At 35.6% G+C, this 22,508-nt stretch overlaps 1 protein-coding gene and 1 non-coding gene across 4 annotated transcripts in view; both read right to left on the bottom strand.

Annotated features, from left to right (window-relative positions):
* Positions 1-22,508, bottom strand: part of PIAS2 (protein inhibitor of activated STAT 2) — a 114,893-nt gene that overhangs the window by 23,427 nt on the left and 68,958 nt on the right. For all 3 annotated transcript variants that reach the window (XM_074202831.1, XM_074202833.1, XM_074202832.1), the window contains 2 exons: positions 17,133-17,266; positions 15,762-15,933 (listed from right to left, as the gene is read on the bottom strand). In XM_074202831.1, the coding sequence (XP_074058932.1) occupies positions 15,762-15,933; positions 17,133-17,266 (306 nt within the window). The remainder of the gene's footprint in view (positions 1-15,761; positions 15,934-17,132; positions 17,267-22,508) is intronic.
* On the bottom strand, positions 17,545-17,646 carry LOC141503771 (U6 spliceosomal RNA). The gene has a single exon (XR_012473084.1). It is a non-coding gene; the product is annotated as a U6 spliceosomal RNA (small nuclear RNA).

The following is a 22,508-nucleotide window of genomic DNA, read 5'->3' as shown; positions in this document are numbered from 1 at the left end:
CTCAAGGAGGGAGTAAAACACACACACACACACACACACACACACACACACACACACACGTCAATTGAGTTTAGAAACTTATCTTACCTTTCAAGTATTAAAAGGGGAAGGGGGGAGGGGAAGGGGGAGGAAGGAAGAAGAAGGCAAGGAAGTGAAGGAAGGAGAGGCAAAAGGAAAGGGAAAAGAAAAGGGAGGGGGGATTGGATAGAAGGGGGTAATAAATACACTGAAGAAAGTGGTATTCAGAAGCAAAATACTGGGGAATAGGAATAATGGGAAAGGGGGGAAAATATGAATGGAGTGAAGATAGCATGGAGGGCAATGAAAAGTTAGAAATTATAACTTTGAATGTGGGATGAATTCTCCCATAAAGTGGAAGCAGATAGAAAAGTGGATTAAAAACCACATCCTATAATATACTGCTTACAAGAAACCCATTTGAAGTAGAGGTATGTATACAGAGTAAAGGCAAAAGATTAGAACAAAACATACTATGCTTCATTTAAAGTGAAAGAGACAGGGTAAATATGTATGCATCAAAATGAATTATGGGAAGACATAGATAGTAAAACTCTTACTGGTAGGAGATCTAAACCTCCCTCTCTCAGAACTAAACAAATATAACCATAAAATAAATAAAAAGGTAGATAAGTAGGTAAATAGAATGTAAGAAAACTTAAGACATGATAGATCTTTGAAGAAAATTGAATGGAGACAGAAAGTAACATACCTTTTTTTCTGCAGTACATAGTACCTACAGAAAAACTGACCATGCACTAGGACATAAAAACCTCATAATCAGATGCAGAAAGACAGAAATATCTAATACATCCTTTTGAGACTATGATGCAATAAAAATCACATGCAATAAGGAATCATGGTGAGATAGACTTAATTCAATTGGAAACTAAATAACTTCATTTTAAAGAATGAGTGGATGAAACAAACAGAATTAATGATTTCATCCAAGACAATGACAATAACCAGACAACATACCAAAACTTATGGGATACAGTCAAAGTTGTTATTAGGGGATATATTATATCTCTAAATGCTTACATGAATAAAACAGAGAAAGAGGAAATCAATGAACTAAGCAAGTAACTAAAAAAGTTAGAGAAAAAATAAATTTAAAATTCTCAATTTAAGACCAAATTACAAATTCTGAAAATTAAAGGAGAAACTAATAAAATTGAAAGCAAAAAAATTATTGATCTAATAAATAAAATCAAGAGTTAGTTTTAAGAAAAAAAAATAAAATAGATACACCTTTGAATAATTTGATTTAAAAAAAACTAAATTACTAGTATCAAAAATGAAAAATGTGGGGGGGCAGAGACAAGATGGCGACAGGAGAGCACCATCTCTTAGGTGCTCTTGATCAAAACTTTTAAACTAAGGACCCTTTAACTACATTTTCAAGAGACAGAACCCACAGAGGGACCCAGTGAGGCAGTTCTCCAACCCAAGGTAACCTGGAAAAGAGCAGAAAGGCTCCACTCCACAGGGTTGGAGGGGCAGCCCCCCAGAGTAAAGGAACTTCAGCCTCCCGGAGGCAGCCCCAAGGCGCTGGGAGCCACGGCTAACAGCAGTGAGGGCAGTTTCCTGACCTACACCCTGGGGAGCACCAGGCACAACTTGGGAGATCAGCAAGGGGACCTTTGCCAGAGCAAGCACGTGAAGCCCAGCCCTCAGGGCACACAACAAGCAGCGTGGCCACAGCAGCCCAGATCCAGGAACCAGAAGCAGAAGCTGGTAAGCAGGAGTCCGCAGGGCATGATCCCATTGAGCTGAGGGAGGGGAGTGGAGAGAGACTGTTGAGCTCTGTCCTCTGCCTCTGGAACAGGACTCTGGGGTTCTGACCACATTCAGGTCCTGATTGCAGCCTAGGGCCCCCAATAGAACAGCAGGGCCCCCCCCCAGCCCCGTGGCAGAAGGGTGAGCTTGTGGTCATTCACAGACAAGGAGGGAAGACTGAGCCTCACACATGGAGATCCTTGTGGGGGTGTCCCAATAATACACAAAAGCTCAGGAAGCAGGCTGGAGAAATGAGTAAGCAGAGAAAAAAAGAGAAGCACCATTGAGAAATATTTTTCCTGTGACCCCAAGAAGGATCAAAAACCTCAATCTGAAGATGAGGAAACACAAGCTCCTGCATCTAAAGACTCCAAGAAAAATAGAAATTGGGCTCAGGCTATGATAGAACTCAAAAAAAGACTTTGAAAATCAAGTGAGGGAGATAGAAGAAAAATAGGGAAAAGAAATGAGAGAGATGCAGGGAAAACATGAAAATGAAGTCAGCAGCTTAGTCAAGGAAATCCAAAAAAGTGCTGAAGAAAATAACATGTTAAAAACCAGCATAGGTCAAATGGATAAAACAGTTCAAAGTTATTGAGAAGAATGCTTTAAAAAACAAAATTGGCCAGATGGAAAAAGAGATAAGAAAACAAATCCTTCAGATCTAGAATGGAGCTGAAGGAAACTGCTGACTTTATGAGAAGTCAGGACACAATACTTCAAAACCAAAAGAATGAAAAATTAGAAGAAAGTGTGAAACATCTCAATGAAAAAACAACAGATAGGGAAAACAGATTTAGGAAAGGTAATTTAAAAATTATTGGAATACCTGAAAGTCATGTACAGGAAAGGAGCCTTGACATCATTTTGAGAGAATTACTATAGGAAAATTGCCCTGATATCCTAGAAGCAGAGGGCAAAATAGAAATGGAGAGAATCCAGCGATCTCCCCAAGAAAGAGATGCAAAAAAGAAACAACCCCCAGGAATATTATAGCCAAGTTCCAGAACTCCCAAGTCAAAGAGAAAATATTACAAGCAGCCAGAAGGACACAATTCAAATATCATGGAGCTACAATCAGGATCTCACAGGACTAAGCAGCAACTACATTAAAAGCTCGTAGGGCTTGGAATATAATATTCCAGAAGGCAAAAGAACTTAGAATGCAACCGAGAATCAACTACCCAGGAAGGCTGAATGTCCTCTTCCAGGAAAAAAGATAGACTTTCAATGAACCAGGGGAATTTCAAATGTTCCTGTTGGAATGGCCAGAGCTGAACAGAAGGTTTGATCTTCAAATACAAGACTCAGGTGAAGCATGGAGATAGGAGGAGAGGGGGGAAATATGAGGGACTTAATGATGATGAACTACATGTATTTCTGCATAGAAAAATGATACTGATAATACTCATATGAACCTTCTCAGTTAATAGAGCAAGTAGAAGGAGTTTTTATAGATGAAGCACAGGAGAAAACTGAATTTGAAGATATATTGTGTAAAAATGGAGTCAATAGATAAAAGGGAAATGTAATAGGAGAAAGAAAAAGGAGAGGAGGAATAGGCTAAGATATTTCATATAATAAGATTTTTCTTTACTACAATGAGCTATTGCAATGATATGGAAGGGGGGAAGGCAAGGGGGAATGAAGGAATCTTTGCTCTCATCAGAGGTGGCTAGGAGAGGAAACAGCATATATACTCAATGGGGTATAGGTATCTGGAGTAAGAAGGAGAGAAGGGGGTCGGGGGAAGGGGGTGGGGATGTGAGTGATGGAGGAGAGGATAGACCATGGGGGTAGAGTGGTCATATATAACACATTTTCTTTTTCACTTCTTGCAAGGAGCTGGGATTCGATTGCTTGTCCAGGACCACAGGGCCGGGTGGTTGCTGGGCCTAAGGGGTGGTATGTGGGCTCAGAGCCTCTTGGCACCAGGGCCAGGGATCTGTATTCTGTGCCACTCAACTACCCTACAGCAAGGACAGAGTGAAAGGAGAGAAAATAGAGTACATGGTAGTGGAGAAGTACGAATGGAGGGAGTTGCGATCAGCAATGGCAATGGTGGACAAATATGGAAGTAACTTTTGTGATGGACTTATCATAAAGAATGTGATCCGCCCACAACACAGCTGGTAGTGTTAGAACACAGGCTGAAGCACATTTTTTATTATTACTACTTTTTGGGAGGTTGCAGGGCAAATGGGGCTGGGTGGTCTGCCTAGGGCCACACAGCTGGGTGATTGTTGGGTATCTGAGGCCAGATTTGGACCTGGCTGCCCCTACTTTTATTATTACTATTTTATTTTATTTTGGGTCTTTTGGGGGGGGGGGCAGGGCAATGGGGTTGGGGTGGCTTGCATGGGATCAAACAGCTGGGTGATTGTTGGGTGCATGGGGCTGGATTTGGGCTCAGGTCCTCCTGGCTCCAGGGCCAGTGCTCCATCCACTGCACCACCTGGCCATACTTATTATTATTATTATTATTATTATTATTATTATTATTATTGTTGTTGTTGTTGTTGTTGTTGTTGTTGTTATTTTCTCTCCCCTTTATTGCTCACCCGGGTCTATATTTTTGGGGGGAGGGGGCATTATGTTTACTCTTAAACAAGAATATTTTAGTAATGTATAAAAAACCCATTGTTTGTACAAAATAAGAATAAATTTTTAAAAAAATGAAAAATGTGAATTTACCACCAATGAAGAGGAAATTAAAGTAATAATTCAGAACTATTTTGCCCAACTGTAAGCCAATAAATTTAAGAGTCTAAGTGAAATGAATGAATATTTACAAAAATACAAATTGACCAGTTTAAAAGAATAGGAAATTGGGGCAGCTAGGTGGTGCAGTGGACAGAACACCAGCCCTGCAGTCAGGAGTACCTGAGTTCAAATCTGGCCTCAAACACTTAATAATTACCTAGCTGTGTGGCCTTGGGCAAGCCACTTAACCCCATTTGCCTTGCAAAAACCTAAAAAAAAAAAAAGAATAGGAAATTAAATACCTAAAATAACTCTATCTCAGGAAAAAAAATTCAACCAGTCATCAATGAACTTCATAAGAAAAAAAATCTCCAGAGTCAGATGGATTCACAAATGAATTCCACCAAACATTCAAGGAACAATTGCTTCTAATTCTATATAAACTATTTGAAAAAAATAGGTGAAGAGGTAACTTTGCCTAATTCTGTGACACCACTTAAACCAGGAAGAGTCAAAACAGAGAAAGAAAATTACAGACCAATCTCTTAATGAACATGGAAACAAAAATCTTAAAATATTAGCAAAGCAATTACAGCAAGTTGTCACTAGGATAACACACTATGACTAAGCAGGATTTATTCCAGGAATGCAGGGTTGGTTCAATATTAGGAAATCTGGCAGCATAATTGACTACATCAATAACAAACCTAACAGAAATCACATGAATATCTCAATCGATGCTGAAAATGTCTTTCTCAAAATACAGCACCCATTTCTACTAAAAACACCAAAGAGTGTAGGAATAAATGGATTGCTCCTTAAAATGTTAAGCAGTATCTATCTGAAACCATCAACAAGCATTGTTTGCAATGAGGATAAACTAGAAGTATTCCAATAAGATCAGGGGTGAAACAAGGATACCTGTTATCACCATTACTAGTTAACATTGTATTAGAAACGTTAGCTTTTAGCAATAAGAGAAGAAAAATCGAAGAAATTAGAATTGGGAAGGAATTCACAAAGTTCTCACTCTCTGCAGATTATTCAATGGTATACTGAGAGAACCCTAAAAATCATCTAAAGTACTACTGGAAACAATTAGGAATTTTAGCAAAGTTGCAGGAAATAAAATAAAATTCATATAAATCCTTAGCAATTTTATATATTACTAACAATATATAGCAACAAGATTTAGAAAGAGAAATCCTATTTAAAATAACTTCAGATAACATAAAATACTTGGGAGTCTACCTGCTAATAGATCTAAATAACTGGGTCTGCTCATGGGACAGGCCTAGTTAATATAATAAAAATGGCAATGCTATCTAATTTAAACTGCTTATTTAGGGCCATACCAATCAAACTTCCAAAAAATTACATTAGTCAGCTAGAAAAAATAATAACTAAATTCATATGGAGAAACAAAAAGTCAAGAACATCAAGGGTATCAGTGAAAAAAATGCAAAAGGCAGCGACTTAGCTGTAACAGATCTAAAATTATATTATAAAGCATCAGTCATGAAAAGCGGTACTGCTAAGAAATAGAGTGGCAGAACATCACTGGAATAGATGAGGTGCAAAAGAGAGAGTAGGAAACAATTATAATAATCTACCGTTGGATAAACCCAAAGAGTCCAGTTTCTGAGATAAGAACTATTCTTCAATAAAAACTGCATGGGGGGTGGCTAGGTGGCGCAGTCCTGGAGCACCAGTCCTGGAGTCAGGAGTACCTGAGTTCAAATCCGGCCTCAGACACTTACTAATTACCTAGATATGTAGCCTTGGGCAAGCCACTTAACCCCATTACCTTGCAAAACAAAACAAAACAAAACAAACAAACAAAAAAGGTGCTTGGAAAACTGGAAGATAGTATGGCAGAAACTAGGCAGAGACCAGCATCTCACACCCTATACCAAGATAAAGTCAAAATAGATGCAGGATTTAGACATAAAAAAAAAACCAATATTATAAGCAAATTAGAAAACAAGGAATAATTTACCTATCAGATCTTTGGAAAGGGGAGCAGTTTATAACCAAGGAAGAGACAGAGAACACTATAAACAACAAACTGGATAATTTTGATTTCATTAAATTAAAAAGTTTTTGCACAAACAGAACTACTCAGACATTGAAAAGAAATGTAGCAAAGTGAGAAACAATTTTTACAACTAGTTTTTCTGACAGATGACTCATTCCTAAAATATATAAATGAGTCAAATTTATATATATATATATATATATATGTATATATATATATATATAAAATTGTTCCCCAATTGATAAATGGTCAAAGGATATGCAAAAGCAATTTACAGATGAGGAAATCAAAGCTAACCATAGTCATATGAAAAACTGCTCTAAATCAGTACTGACTAGAATACAAATTAAAGCATCTCTCTGCGTACCATCTCATACCTTTCAGATTGGCCAATATGACTGGAAAGGACAATGATCAATGCTGGAAGGGATGTGGAAAATCTGGGCACTAATGCATTGTTGGTGGAGCTGTGAACTGATCCAACCTTTCTGGAAAACAATTTGGAACAACACCCAAAGGGCAACGAAAATGTGCATACCCTTTGATGAAGCAACATGTCTACAGGGTCTATACCCTGAAAAGATCAAGAAAAGCGGTAAAAAGATCACTTGTACAAAAATATTCATAACAGCTCTGTTTGGGGTAGCAAAGCATTAATTGGAATTTGAGTGAATTGCCCATCAATTGGAGAATGGCTGAACAAATTGTATTGTTCTATAGAAATCAGGAGGGATAGGATTTCAGAAAAGTCTGGAAAGACTTGCATGAAGTGATGCTGAGTGAGATGAGCATAACCAGAAGAACATTATACACTTTAACAAACACATGGGGTGATGAACAACCTTAATGGACATGTTCACTCCATCAGTACAATGATCAGGGACAATTTTAAGGGAATCAGTAATGGAGGATACATCTGTACCCAGAGAAGGAACTGTGGAATTTAAACAAAGAACAAAGATTATGATCTTCAATTTTTAAAAAATTTTCTGATTACATAATTTTGCTATCTTTTAATCTTTTGTCTTCATTATGAATCTATTTTTTCTCTCAACACACTCAATGTTCATCTATGCATTTCATGGAAACAAATGTAAAGACTATCTCAGATTGCCTTCTGTTGAAGGGGAGGGGAAGGAAGGGAGGTGGGAAAATTGTAAAATTTAAAACCTTGCAAAAAAAGAAACTACCATCATATGTAACTGGAAAACAAATAAAATATTTATATAATTAAGAAAATATTTTCTTTCATTTCTCTAAATTCCTGATAACTAGTTTCCTTTTGTTGTCTAAATTAAACACACTTTAAGACTTGTCAATTCACTGGAAGTTCACAAGCACCTTGAATACATTCAAAGTTTTCACAATTGATTTGACCACAAAGCTGGTGGCAGTCATCATGTCAATAATCAATATTGCTCGAGAGAAGAGCTTCAAAGGAATAGAAAATTCTGTCAGTCAATTCCTATTAGAATTACTGAATTCTGGAACAAAGAAGATCATCTAACTAAGTCCCTCATTTTCTAAAATGGACACTTAAGTCATGATTTGATTATGGTCACATAGCAAACAGTTAGCAGTAAGTGAAGCCAGACCAAAAACATCTTGTCTAGATTTCCTTTCAGAGTCCCACACTGATCTTGAACAACTGTTTAAACTATTAAATAATGAAAGAAACAATACATTTACAGAGTGCCTTTTCATGTTCAAAGAACTTTGCAAAACAACTGGATGTATAAGCTGACTTAACTTATGTCACTGATGTTAAAAACTTATTTGTACTTGAAATTTATTTTGAATCTAGAAAGAAAAATGATTTGCAAGTTTTTAATACTTTAAGAGGTCATTTCAGCAACATGGTTGCAAATAGTGTAGTAGTCCATCTTAAAATGAACAGAAATGCTTCTCTAGTTGTGCTTTAAAAAGAGCAGCTTAAAATTAAAGCTTCTCTGAGGTACCACCTCACACCTCTCAAGACTGGCCAATATGACCAGAAAGGATAATGATTATTGTTGGAAGGGTTGTGGGAAATCTGAGACACTATTACACTGTTGGCAGAGCTGTGAACTCATCCAACCTTTCTGGAGATAAATTTGGAACTATGCCCAAAGGGCAACAAAAATGTGCATACCCTTTGATCCAGAAATACCACTACTGGGTCTACACCCTGAAGAGATGATGAAAATAGGTAAGAACATCACTTGTACAAAAATATTCATAGCAGCCCTGTTTGTGATGGCAAAGAATTGGAAATCAAGTAAATATTCTTCAATTGGGGAATGGCTTAGCAAACTGTGGTATATGTATGTCACGGAACACTACTGTTCTATTAGAAATCAGGAGGGATGGGAATTCAGGGAAACCTGGAGGGATTTGCATGAACTGATGCTGAGTGAGATGAGCAGAACCAGAAAAACACTGTACACCCTAACAGCAACATGGGATTGATGATCAAGCTTGATGAATTTGCTCATTTCATCAGTGCAACAATCAGGGACAGTTTTGGGGTATCTGTGATGGAGAATACTATCTGTATCCAAATAGGGAATTGTGGAGTTTGTTCTGAACAATGACCAAAGACTATTACCTTTAATTTTTTTTTTAAAAAAGGTGTCTTATAATGTAATTTTGCTATCTCATATTTTATTTTTTCCTTAAGGATGTGATCTCTTTCTCAACACATTCAATTTTGATCAAAGTATAGCATGGTATACAATTTCTTCTGGTTCTACTCATCTCACTCAGCATCAGTTCATGCAAATCACTCTACTCTTCTCTGAATTCTCCTCCATCCTGGTTTCTAATAGAACAATAGCGTTCCGTGACATACCATAATTTGTTCAGCCATTCCTCAATTGATGGATAGTCACTCAATTTCCAATTCTTTGCCACCAGAGCTGCTATAAATCTTTTTGTACAAGTGATTGTTTTTACCCTTTTTCATGATCTCTTCAGGGTACAGAACCAGTAGTGGGATTTCTGGATCAACGAGTATGCACATTTTTATTGCCATTTGGGAATAATTCCAGATTGTTCTTCAGAAAGGCTGGATGAGTTGACAGCTCCGCCAACAATGCGCTAATATCCCTGATTTCCCACATCCCGCCCAGTAATGATCATTGTCTTTTCTGGCCAATCTGAGAGGTGTGAGGTGGTACCTCAATGATGCTTTAATTTGTTTCTCTAATGAGTAATAATTTAGAGCAATTTTTCATATGACTATGGATCGCTTTGATTTCCTCCTGATGGAAGACTATTATAGCAACAGCTGATCACACATAACAAATGTTTCAAAGTTAAATAATGTTTAGGGTTCTGAATATACTACCAAAATGTGATATGTATTAGGAAGGGTAAAAATGCAAACTGGGGGCACAAGTTACTTGAATATAATCCTTGCACAATGAAGACTGTTACTTGATACTGCCCTTTTCAACAAGGCAGCAATGTCATATAGACAGAAAGACTAAGAGAATGCAGTGTAAAAGGTCTACACTGGAATTCTTTGCTTCTCCTCTTCTGCCTGCTATTGAATAAAGCATTTCACCTCTGGGCTTCAGCTTCATCATCTGTCAAGTGAGAGGGTGGACCTAGATGATCTCACATGTCTTGTCTAGCTCTAATGCTGTATCTTTTACATACTGTAAAGTACAGTATATATATATATATATTGGCCAGAATGATGTGGCAAAGCTACTAACAATCAGAAGAGAAGTATGTACCATGATAGAATAGCTTGATGTAAATTTTCACTTAAATTGTGTGCTTCTATCAGAAAGCAATCAAAACTTGCTTGCCTGTATGCTACTAAATATTATCAATGCCTTATGATGGCTGTAAGATGAAGGGATGAGGGACGGCTAGGTGGCGCAGTGGATAGAGCACCGGCCCTGGAGTCAGGAGTACCTGAGTTCAAATCCGGCCTCAGACACTTATTAATTACCTAGCTGTGTGGCCTTGGGCAAGCCACTTAACCCCATTTGTCTTGCAAAAAAACAAACAAAAAAAAATGAAGAAGGGATGAATTGCCTCAGGAGTTTCCCCATCACTGGAGATCTTCAGAAAAGTCATTCCTATCTAAATGATCTTACATGACTTTTCAAACATCTTTTGCTTCTTATGTTTCAATGAATAAAAGATTCCTTATATCCTACCTGCACTTAACTCTTTTGGTAGTGTCAAGAGGTTTGCCAAAATACTTCCACCAGAGGGTGCTGTACTTTCATGGGAAAAAAGTTTAGGCTCTATTTTTATCATTAGGTGATAAGATATATTCTAATTAATATTATGGTATTGCCCAAAAGCACTGGGTTTCTGACTATCCACTTTAGATGGGAAGGTATACCTGGAAAAGCCAAAAGAAGCTTTTTAGGCTAACAAGGAGACACAATGAAATGCTTGCATTGCTTTGTAGAATATAGACTAGAATTAATTAACATTAAAATAGATTTGATAGGTCTATGAAAAATTTAGTACTTATAAAATTACTTTTATTCATGAGAATGGTGATAATTTCTAGTACTAAGAAAATACAAACCACAGTCTAGTAGTTTACACAAGGGTAGAGAATAAATATTAAGCACAAAGATACCTGGCTAGGACTTTTCAAAACAGGAGAAATAAAGGAGGGAGAGAGAGAGAGAACAGAAAGAGAAAAGGGTGAAGGGGGGGAGGGGAATGGGGGTAGAATAACTCCTGAACTCAAACTGAGGACAAAGGGAGAAGAGCTAAGTCTTCACTGAAGCTAAAGTCTAGACCATAGTACTATCTTATTCTGAATTTAGTCTCAGGAGTTTTAGAGAAAAAAATAAAAATGTCACCTAAACTGTGCAGTTCTCTCATTCATCTAATCCCCATATTCCTGACTCTCTCCACTCCCCTCCCTCAATGTATTGTCCCCAAATGAAAAGACTATTCAGATATGTTCACTTTATTCTTTCTACACAACTCCACTTTGTTCATTCCCGTTACCCTCATCAGTCCTGCTTCAGAATTTAAGTTGAAACTAAGGGTGAAAGTGGGAACTTATTCTGACTCTTGATAAAATGTGTCGTAATTTCCTCAAAACTTTGAAGTTCAGGAATGGCTTGCAGAAATCAGGGGTCTTTACCTAACTAAGAAAGAAAAGTCTTATCTTTCAGTCGATCCATGCCTCTGTGCAACTATACAGTTAATGATGCTTTGGTTTATCTTTAAAATGACTGCCAAGTCCATAGCTTCCCTGACAAATTCCAAAATAACGTTATAAAAACAGTATCAGGGACAAATCCAGAACAAAACAGACTATATAAACCAAAGAAATTCAATGTCTAGTCTGTCTTCAGAAAATACCCACCTCTTCTAATCCGTGCACAGCAGGTATCCAACTCCTCAGATCTGATTCTAGTTGAGCTTGGTATCTCTGCCTCACAAAATGTTCTGGAAGCTTGTATGTTACTAGGACAAATCTCCTTTTTTGGACTGTATTAACTGGATTTCATTTAAATGTAGGAATTGTTTTTGATAATCACTTCCACCTAAAATATCCTCTACTCCTCAGGTTGAGTATTTGCTTTTCTTAGGTTGCTCCATCTTAAAATTAGAATTCTTCAAAGCTAGAGTCTCTGCTATTGTTAGAAAGGGGCCTCATAATCCCTCATGAGAAAGCACACACACATCACTTATTCAACAGCAAATGTCGCGAGGCAATTTTTGTCTACTCTCACACAGTCTGAAAGATGTTTTTAGTGTTGAATTATGCTAGAATATTCTTTCCATTAGGAAAGAAAAAAGAAGCTCTTTGCTCACCAAATACTAAAGTTAAATTACTGAACAACAATGACTGGGGAGTGGGGGGGGGGGTTGCATCCAATTCCAGGGTTATACTCACCTCAGTGAGGTTTGATTAACTTTCTTCAAGGAGGGTTAGAGAAAAGGATACCTGACTTTCAAGATGGGAATGAAGGTAAATTTATCAAATGGCTTGATTCCTGGTAAATTTCTTACATGAAAACTATATTTAAAAGAACCACTATATATCAGAATAAATTTATCATGACCAATTCCAAACCAATTCCTTTTATCTTTTTTGGACAGAATTACTACATTTGGAAATCATGTAGGCATCAAGGGAGTGATATAATCAATACATTATCTGGACAGTAAATAAGAATCTCTAATAATTTTTATACCAAAGATGGAGAAATGAGTTTTATAATGGAAATACAAACTGCAGGATGCAAGATCCTTTAAGACAGGAAGCATTTTTTTTATTCTGTTATTCTAGAGTCTAACAAAATACAATGCATGTACTAGATGTTTAAAAACTGAACTGAACCTGGAAATAGACCTCTAGAAGAGCATCTGCCTTTGGTTTTGTGCAGGTTCATCACCTTTATTAATGACCTGGATGAAAGCCCTATCAAACTTCAGATGATACAATGCTAGGATGAAGAAGTAACATGATAGATGACAGAATCAAAAAGCAAAAAATGATAGTCTATAGAAATGAGTCAAAGCTAATAAGATATTCTTCCAATAAAAAGACTATTTTCATTTCCAGAAAATTAAGAAGTTGGACTAGATAAGTTCTAATGTTGTTTTATAATCTAACTCTGATTCTGAGTTCAAAGAAATGAACTGAAAAATTTGTGAAAATGTGACTAGAAGACAGTACACCAGGGGGATCTAAAACAGTCTATAAGCTCACTGAGTGAACTATGATTTGGTTAACAAAGCTGTCAATGAAGCCTAACGGAACAGGGAGGGGGGAACTAGAGGCCATCAAAGGACAACTGTGAGATTCTATGCCAGCCAAGACATAGAATGCCCTTAATAGGTAGAATGCATTTATCTATTCTGTATAAACCTTAGCTATTAATATTTTCACATTTATTAGCTACTTTCTAAAAAAAGTTCTATAAATTTATTATCTAATGTATAATAAAGATACTAGCTATCCCAAGTTTACCTCTCTACATTGTTGGGGATATTAGCCATTTCTAATTTACTGAGATTTGACAAATCTGTATTCACCTACCCAAAGGATATTTCTAATTTTTCTAGCCTTTCTTTTTTTATTCATTCACTTGAGAACTTGCTGAAGGTCATTCTGCTCAAGGGTGAGTAAGCCTCAGCTTTATGGTCTGCTCATAGACGGGAAAACCCCGCCTCTCTTTTGTTCATTTTACTTATCTTTCTCTGGTCCTCCTATAGCTCAATTGTCTTTCCTGAAAAGCAATGATCAGAGAACTAACTACTACACAGGAATGTTATGGAGAAAGTACTTTGCAAACTTCAAATAAATGTGAGCTATTACAACCAATATTCTGAAACTAGTTGCACAACATCACAGCTTTGGAATAAGGTTCCAGGAATTCTGATAACACCTGGCACTTTCCTGACCTTTTCTGGCCATCAGGTTGAAATCACCCCCCCCAATAGAAAGTTCTACAAAGAAATCTAAGCCACTTTTCCAAATCATATTCAATACATACAGCTCTTCATTCACTACGTGTATGCTCAAAATTTTTTCTTAAATTGCATTACTTTGCTCATATTAAAATGCATATGCCATTTTCTCCACAAGATGGTGAAATTCAAAAAGAGATAAGCAAATATGGGAGAAAAGTTGCCGAAGATTTTTAAAAAGCTTAGACATATTGAATTAATTGGTTTTTTCTTACTCAAGATTACATGCTCCTTTATAGACATCTAATAGATAAATCAGACATGACATTTTCCTGATATGTTGTCTTTCTCCCAACATGACATATTAATTATTTAGCAATACTACCTATTATTAGAGATTCCACCCATCTGCATTCTAAAGGCCAATGTGCTTTGAAAAAAAGTTGTTTTAATATATTTTTTAGCTCAAATGAAGAGAGTAATTTCTTAATTCCTCTTTTCTTATTATCTCCCAAAAATTGCATCATTAATCTGTCACTTTTATAACAAAACACAATACAATGAAAACAAAGTAAGATCATGACAAGGACCAGCAAAAACATATTCTATTATTACACTCTCTTTCAATTTTTGCTCAAAAATTCACAAAGTGTCATTAGTCTTTCTCAAAAAGGCAACAGCTACTCAGGATACTTAAAATGTCCTTTTAAGTCTTATGCTAAACAAAATGTGATAGGAAGAATCCAATAATCAAACTGCCAAGTATTTTTATTGCCAGAAGGCAATTCAAAATAATCTATTTTCCACAACAGATTAAAAAATAAAATGCATAAATGATACCAACACAGACTAACTTTTAAAAGTATGTTTCCTAAACTGGTATAAAGACTTCTGGTTTAGGGGGCGGCTAGGTGACACAGTGGATAGAGCACTGGCCCTGGAGTCAGGAGTACCTGTGTTCAAATCCGGTCTCAGACACTTAATAATTACCTAGCCGCGTGACCTCGGGCAAGCCACTTAACCCCATTGCCTTGCAAAAAAAAAAAAAAAAAGACTTCTGGGACTTCTTTTGGTATATCAAGTTCAGAGTCTTCAAAGAGTCTTGGTAGTTGCCATCAAGGAAAACTTACTCTGCAATGGGTGAGTAATGGTTTTTATCAGGCATGCAGTAAAGGAAAATGAAGTTATTTATAATCTTTTCTATCCTTCACTTATTTTGATGATTCATGGTAGAATGGAAGGTATTCCTGCATTTTCAAAAGATATCTCAGGGCAAGCTCTTACTGAGCAAGCTAGAATAGTCAGTCACTTTCATAAAGGATCATCAACAGATAGGACATCCAATAGGTAATATAATTTTGGGGCACAGAAACTGATCAAGACCTTCTGCTAAAGTATGGAGAGAACAATCAGAAATGTATGTAAAGAAGCATGTAACTCTCTTGATCAAGTAGTTTTCCTTATTTTTCCCTGTGAGAAAAGAGGCCATTTTAAAAAGAAAAATTCTTTTTTGAGCTGTCAAACTAGCTAAAGGAAAGAAGATGCAACTTATCACATGCTTGAGTATAAAAAAAAGTACCCCCCCAATCCCACTTTCCTTGACATGAGGTTTTCTTAGTGGGTCACAACATCTTCTTCCTCAAGAATAAATTCACAGTATGTACAGCAAAACTACTTTGAACACACTGCACCTAGACAAAGGCATATTAAAATTTCCTTCGGGAAACTAAAGATACCAAACATCAAATTATGATCTGTAGTCTATAGGGGTTCTATAAGTGTCAAGCTTACTTAGAAGAGTCATAGAAAAATAATAAACTTTGAATGAACAAACCCTTTGGTTGGGCTATTTTGGGTCTCTGCCATAAATATGCACTTCCTTTTGGCAGGAGGCTCTTCTTCATCATCAGAAGAGCTTTCTACTGTTAAGTCGATAACATCTACTTTCTTCTTGCTTGTTTCATTGGCCATGGTCACTGAACAGGGTTTACTGAGGATACTTGAACCTAAACAAAAAAAAAAAAGGTTTTAATAGGGAAAAAAGGTCCTACTACCAAAAGTCAGGATGCTCAAATGTACTAAATGACCAAGAATGGGTTGCTGAACAAAATTACATGAATACTACTAAGAAAAACTATGAACAACATATCTTTATAATAAAAAATTAAACTATTTTTGTCTCAGAAATAAAAATCAGGAGCTTGTAAACCACCAAAATTACCATATTTTTAGGTTTTTGGTGGGGTTTTTTTGGTAAGGCAAACGGGGTTAAGAGGCTTGCCCGAGGCCACACGGCTAGGTAATTATTAAGTGTCTGAGACCGGATTTGAACCCAGGTACTCCTGACTCCAGGGCCGGTGCTCTATCCGCTGTGTCACCTAGCCACCCCTCTTATATATTTTTAAAAGCTATAATGATAAGAGTAATTTGACTGTTTATGGTTGCTGTTCATTAATAAGGATTAATTTTAGTAGTATATTTCTCTTATTTTTTCCTTTTCTTTTATTCAATATGATTCCTTACAAGCAGAGTTATGAACAATACCCTTCTGATTATTATCTCTTTCAAAGTTTAGTCAGGAAAACAGGAAGGAAGAGAATTAAAATTAATCAATTTTGCTATTTAATACAGATGGGAACCAAAGTTATCACTTAAATTGAAATTTTGAGAATACTGGTAAATTTCAATTAATCTAAATAACCTTTCTTCTTCCTTTGTTCAAATAAGTACAGCATAATTTAGGACAAATTTAGTCAAAACAAACAGGGTAAATTCTTTGGTAAATACCATTAGCAAAATAAATTACAAAAAAAAAAAATTCAGTCAGAAGAGATGCTATTCGTTAAAGCTAACCTCAAGTTGAGTTGGATGTTCATTCCCCTTAAAAGTTTGGAGTAAAATAAAGATATCTGTAAAAAACTACTTTTATTTACTTTTTTTTCCCCACTCTAAACCAAGCAATTATGAGGGTTAGGTGACCCTTAAAATCCATGCCAGTTCTAAATTTATATTACTATTTATTTGTGTGCTTCCTTTAAATGTGAAACAAATGCAATAATGGATTACAGCTCAGGATACATATTTAAGTAAAACTAATTTTGATTTATGAATGATTAAAACCCAAATGGATATCCTGAGATGTGGTAACCAAAGGTAAAAGTGAAGGGCAAGTTCCTGATTTTAAAATTAAGTATTCTGTACATACTTTCTATTTTTGTACACTGTGGACTTGAAACTTTAAGTGCTTCTTTCTTCGGTCTCATAGGGCACCAAGAACCATCTTCCTGGAATTTAATCTCATCCACATCAGAACACTCATTGAGAATTTCCATGAATAGCCTTTAAGCCAAAAAAAAAAAAAATTAAACATTAGTAAATTTCAAATTTTTGTTCAGGGGGTAGATAATAAAAAAAAAGTACAACAAATTATATTGGTTACTAAAACTATGATAATGAGTGACATTTTCTGGGGCCTTTATTTTCAAAATACAAAGAAAGATAATACAATTTTTTCAGATATGTGGAAAAAAGTGAGAAGATTACAACAGCATTGCCTGAAATATTATCCTGACTCAAGGCAACAAACAAAACTGGAAAATATAATTATTTTTAATTTTTAAATATAGAATTATTTCATGACTTTGTGTGCCATCCTTGCTTAGGAGTCATGCTAATCTTCTCTATATTGTAGAGGTTAGCAATTTTAATGTAGAGTTTACCAAAATGGGAACAATAGTTACTTTTTAACCTTATTTACAAGTGCATGGCTTCTCAAAGCAAATTTTTTTAAAGTTTGTAAATTTTGGATGTAGCAGTTATAATATGAATTAGGTTATTACAGTATCACAATGAGGACAAAATTCTCAACCAATATGAAAATGAGATAAATATCCAACCCTATTTTTACAAATAACATTAACCAACAAAAATCACTCACACACACACACACACACACACACACACACACACACACACACACACACCCCAAGATAATTTATTTCAAGAAATAATTAATGTAAAAAAAATCTTTTATTATTTCTTAATCATACAGTCTTTCCCAATAACATTATTGAAACCTTGGGACACAAGATATTTAATTAAATATTTGATTTCATGGCAAAGAGAGAAAAGTGCAAATTAATCAAAAAAATTACTATAGCATCCTCAAATTCAATAAAACCATATATTGCCACATCCTCAGTTCTAGCTATGGCATTTGAAATTCCACACATCAGTAGACTCGAAGAGTCATAAGATGCAAAGAACACTGAATATAATGTAATACAATGTGAGTCCAACTCCTAGCTCTGTCATTACTATCTAGTTAGAATACTCATTTCCTTGTTCCTTATCTATAAAATAGAGAAGACTTGATGATCACTAAGGTTCCTTACAGCTTTGAATGATCCATACTATTTAAACACAGCAAAAGAATATCAAATCTAAATGTAAAATAACATTTCCTTTTTCCTGCAGCCATAAATCAAGGGTAGTAAAATTATAGAATTCTAAAATGAGCTTTTCATCTATTAACAATCATTATGAATTTACTGAAAATTTTATCCTCTTATAAGGAGAAATAGAAGAACATTGTACACCATAACAGCAACATGGGGGTGATGATCAATCTTAATGGACTTGTTCATTCCATCAGTGCACCAATTAGGGACAATTCTGGAGTTTCTGCGATGCTGAATACCATCTGTATACAGAGATAGAATTGTGGAGTTTGAACAAAGACCAAAGACTATTACCTTTAATTTAAAAAGAAAAAAATGTAATCTTATTATGTAATTTTGCTATCTCTTATATTTTATTTTTTTCCCCTTAAGGATATGATTTTTTCTGTCAACACATTCAACTTAGATTAATGTATAGCATGGAAGCAATGTAAAGACTAAAAGACAGCCTTGGGTGGGGGGTAGGGAAGTGAGATTAGGAGAAAAATTATAAAATTCAAGACTAAAAAAATAAATTTTTAAAAAATAAAGAAAATTTTATCCTCTTTTCCTGAATATATTTTTTCCTGGTACAATTCAACGTTAAAGCATTTGAAACTGCTTCAACTCTAATAAATTTGCCAAGTCATCTGTGATTAGGAACTGCACCCCTAGTTATTTATCTCCAATATAAAATATCCAATAGAGCCAAGTACCTGAGTTGGAAATAATCGGCTCCATAAAGACCCAGACCAAGGTAATTTCCTTTTTCTCTCCCCAACATCAAACACAGTGCTTAGCTTATAACAGGCATTTAGAAATGTCTGATGAATAAATGGGTAAGAAGAAGGCCCTAAATACAAATATAAAATACAATGCAAGATCGTGTAGAATGAATATAATAAAAAAAGAACTAGACCATGTGACTACATATTGAATATATTACTAGTACGATATGATTACTAAAAATGTTTACAGATTTTTACAACATACATACACATATACATACATACATACATACATACACACACACACATATATATATAAATGAATATCACAATGTTAACATCTGTTTCACTTGTTTTTAGACTCTTAAAAATGAGGAATCTAAATCTGTACCCCACACCTTGAGAGGTATGTGAAGAAACTTAGTGACCTACAATCTAAAATCTTTGGTGGCTTTTAAGATCCATTTGTCTTAAATGATTTCAACAGAATAAATTAGGAGTCTGTTCATATTTAGGATTTTATAAGAGAACACTGAAATAAAATTAGCTAAATTGGATATTCAAAGCACTGACTAAATGAAGAAAACTGATTAATGAAGTTAAACCAGAACCTTTATTATGGAACCTTCTTTACACTCTACTCATCACCACTAACGTGTTGCTATTTTAGAATATACCATATTTCTCCATGTATAAGATGTACCTTAATTTGGGGGCCTGAAATTTGAAAAAAATATATATCAAATAAAATTAGTGAACTCAAGTTTTATTCATCATAAAATTTATACAACTCCTCATCACTGTCTATACTCCCATCCATTAGCTTGTCTTCATCTGTGTTTGACAATGAATCACTGTCTTCATATATTGCCACATCCTCAGTTCTACCTATGGCATTTGAAATTCCACACTTCTTAAATGACTTGACAATGATCTCAATCCTGATTATCCCAGGACCTTTTCACTCAGGTACAAACTTCTCCTATTGTTGGTTTCTTCACTCTTCCTGCTGGTGTCAAATTGTCCCCAGAAGACTTCATCCATTGATTTCATTCATCTCTGAAGACATCTTTGAAAGGTTTGTTAATGCTGACATCAAGTGGTTGGAGCTGGGATATCAAGCCTCCAGTTTTGTTTTTTGCTCTGCAGCAATCTTCTTTGTTTTTATTGTTATGTGTTCCCTGAACTGATCAGGCACCAATAGGGCAGGTTTGTATAAGAGCCCACCTGGTCTTCATCCCATTCTGATCCATCCAACTCTTGTCATGAACACGGTCAATCACTTACTTCTCAAGGAACATCTTCTGGCATTGTTTTGAATTTCAAAATCAGCATAGGAGGCAGCTTAGTTCCATTGACACAGCAGAGGAGAATAACTGTACAATGGCTCTTTTCATGTCCATTTGTCTTCACAATTTCAATTTTCATTCCCTTCTTATCAATAGTTCTGTTACTTGGGACATCAAATTGAACGGGGACTTTGTCCATATTTGCAATCTGTCCCAACTCAATCTGATGTGTCTTCTGTCAATGAATGAAAAAGTGATGACATTCAAGGACCTTATGCTTATGGCTTTCAGGCATCTTTTGAGTAAGTCTTGTTGTGGATATATGCTTACTCCATTCTGTTTCATGAACATGAAGCACTAATTGTGTCCTTCTTAGAAATCAAGAACTTCTTTTTCATCAATAATTCTTCTGGCCTCCTGCTGAAACATCTTTATGGACAGAAATTCCACTTGCCCTTACCTCTTCAATCCATCTCTTCAATTCCCTCTAACTCAGGCCATTTGGCTGACTTACTTCTCAAGGCCTTCTTCTGCCAGAGCATTTTGAGTAGGGTTTCTTCTTCCCATAGCCAGTCTTGGATTGTTTACTCAGTTCTATTTTGAGGATTAAACTGACATTCAGCAGCACGATTTCTATTCACTTTTGCAAACTGGATCACTGAACTTGAATTCAGCACTATACAAAAATCTTTTCTGAGCCATTTCTGGGCAGAATTTGGCAAAATGTAACCTAATATACTGTGAACAAATGTGAAACGATAAGCACAAAGATGACAAGTGCAGAAAAAGAAGGAAATGTAAGTTAAAAAAAGTCTACAACCATTGTGTAAGATCTCCCACTTCTTAGACTCCAAATTTTTCGAAAAAGGGTGTCTTATACATGGAGAAATAAAGTAAGTTCATTGAAGCCAAGGACGGTCTTCCTTTTTTGCTTTTATTTGTATTCCTAGCACTTAGGACAGCACTTGAAATACTAAATACTTAATAAAGCTTATTGCCTGCCTGTATATGAAGGAGTACTCAAAAAGAAAAGATTAGAAAGGTATATTTACAATTTTACTCTCTATTACCAGTAACTATGAATAATTTATGTGTCTGAGGGGAAGGGAATCCAATAATTCCTGATTATTCACACTTCTGTCTCCTATATCTGGAAAAAATGACAAAATTACCATACTAATCATTTGTTAGAATCAGAGGGATATTAAGAAGAGGCCAATGAGTTTGGATTCCTTTTTAGCCAAAGTTTCCTGATAACCTCCTCCAGGTAAGGTTGCTGCTTGACATTTATGTAATAGGCAGACACCTGTTAATTTTTAATTATTCCTTAAAACAGGCAAGCAGGAGTTTGATTAGTTTTGAATATTCTTTTTATTTTAAAAAAGGATAAAAAAAAGGATTTAGCCAAAAGTCAAAAATAAGGACGGTTTCAACTATAACAGACAGTGAGGGAATTTTTTGTAGAGCTGTACAGATATTGTGTAAAAAAAGTCTTTTTTTTCTGTGAAACTTTGTCTCCTTCCTGAGAAGTGCCTGAAGAATAAGTTTTTGCTATGAAGAGAAATAGCTCTCCCAAGAAAGGGAGGAATGGCAAAGATCAAGAAAGAAAAAGAAAACAAAACTACAGAGAGGGATATAAGTTCTTTGGGGTCAACACAGATGAGCTGATGAAGGACAGAGTGTGTGTGTGTGTGTGTGTGTGTGTGTGTGTGTGTGTGCGATTATAAATGAAGTTTCACTGAGACAGATAGGACTTTTCACTAAAAGGATTGCTTTTAAAAAAGAAGGGTTTCAATCAAACAAATATAAAGAGGGGCAGCTAGGTAGTGCAGTAGATAGAGCACTGGCCCTAGAGTCAGGAGTACCTGAGTTCAAAACCGGCCTCAGACACTTAATAATTAGCTAGCTGTGTGGCCTTGGGCAAGTCACTTAACCCCATTCACCCTGTAAAAATCTTAAAAACATATAAATAAGTTTTTAAATGAACAAGAAAAACGGACTAAGAATATACCCCCAAACTAAGGAATCCAACATTCAGGATGTATGAAATCAAAGGATGTTCCCTCTTCAAACTAAGGGGTTTTAGTCAGGTTACATGTCTGGATGGTTGATAAAACAAAGGTCT

Source organism: Macrotis lagotis, chromosome X (genome assembly GCF_037893015.1).
Source record: "Macrotis lagotis isolate mMagLag1 chromosome X, bilby.v1.9.chrom.fasta, whole genome shotgun sequence".
Lineage (NCBI taxonomy): Eukaryota > Metazoa > Chordata > Mammalia > Peramelemorphia > Peramelidae > Macrotis > Macrotis lagotis.
The sequence above is the reverse complement of the archived record's forward strand: the minus strand, read 5'-3'. Positions and strand labels throughout refer to the sequence as shown.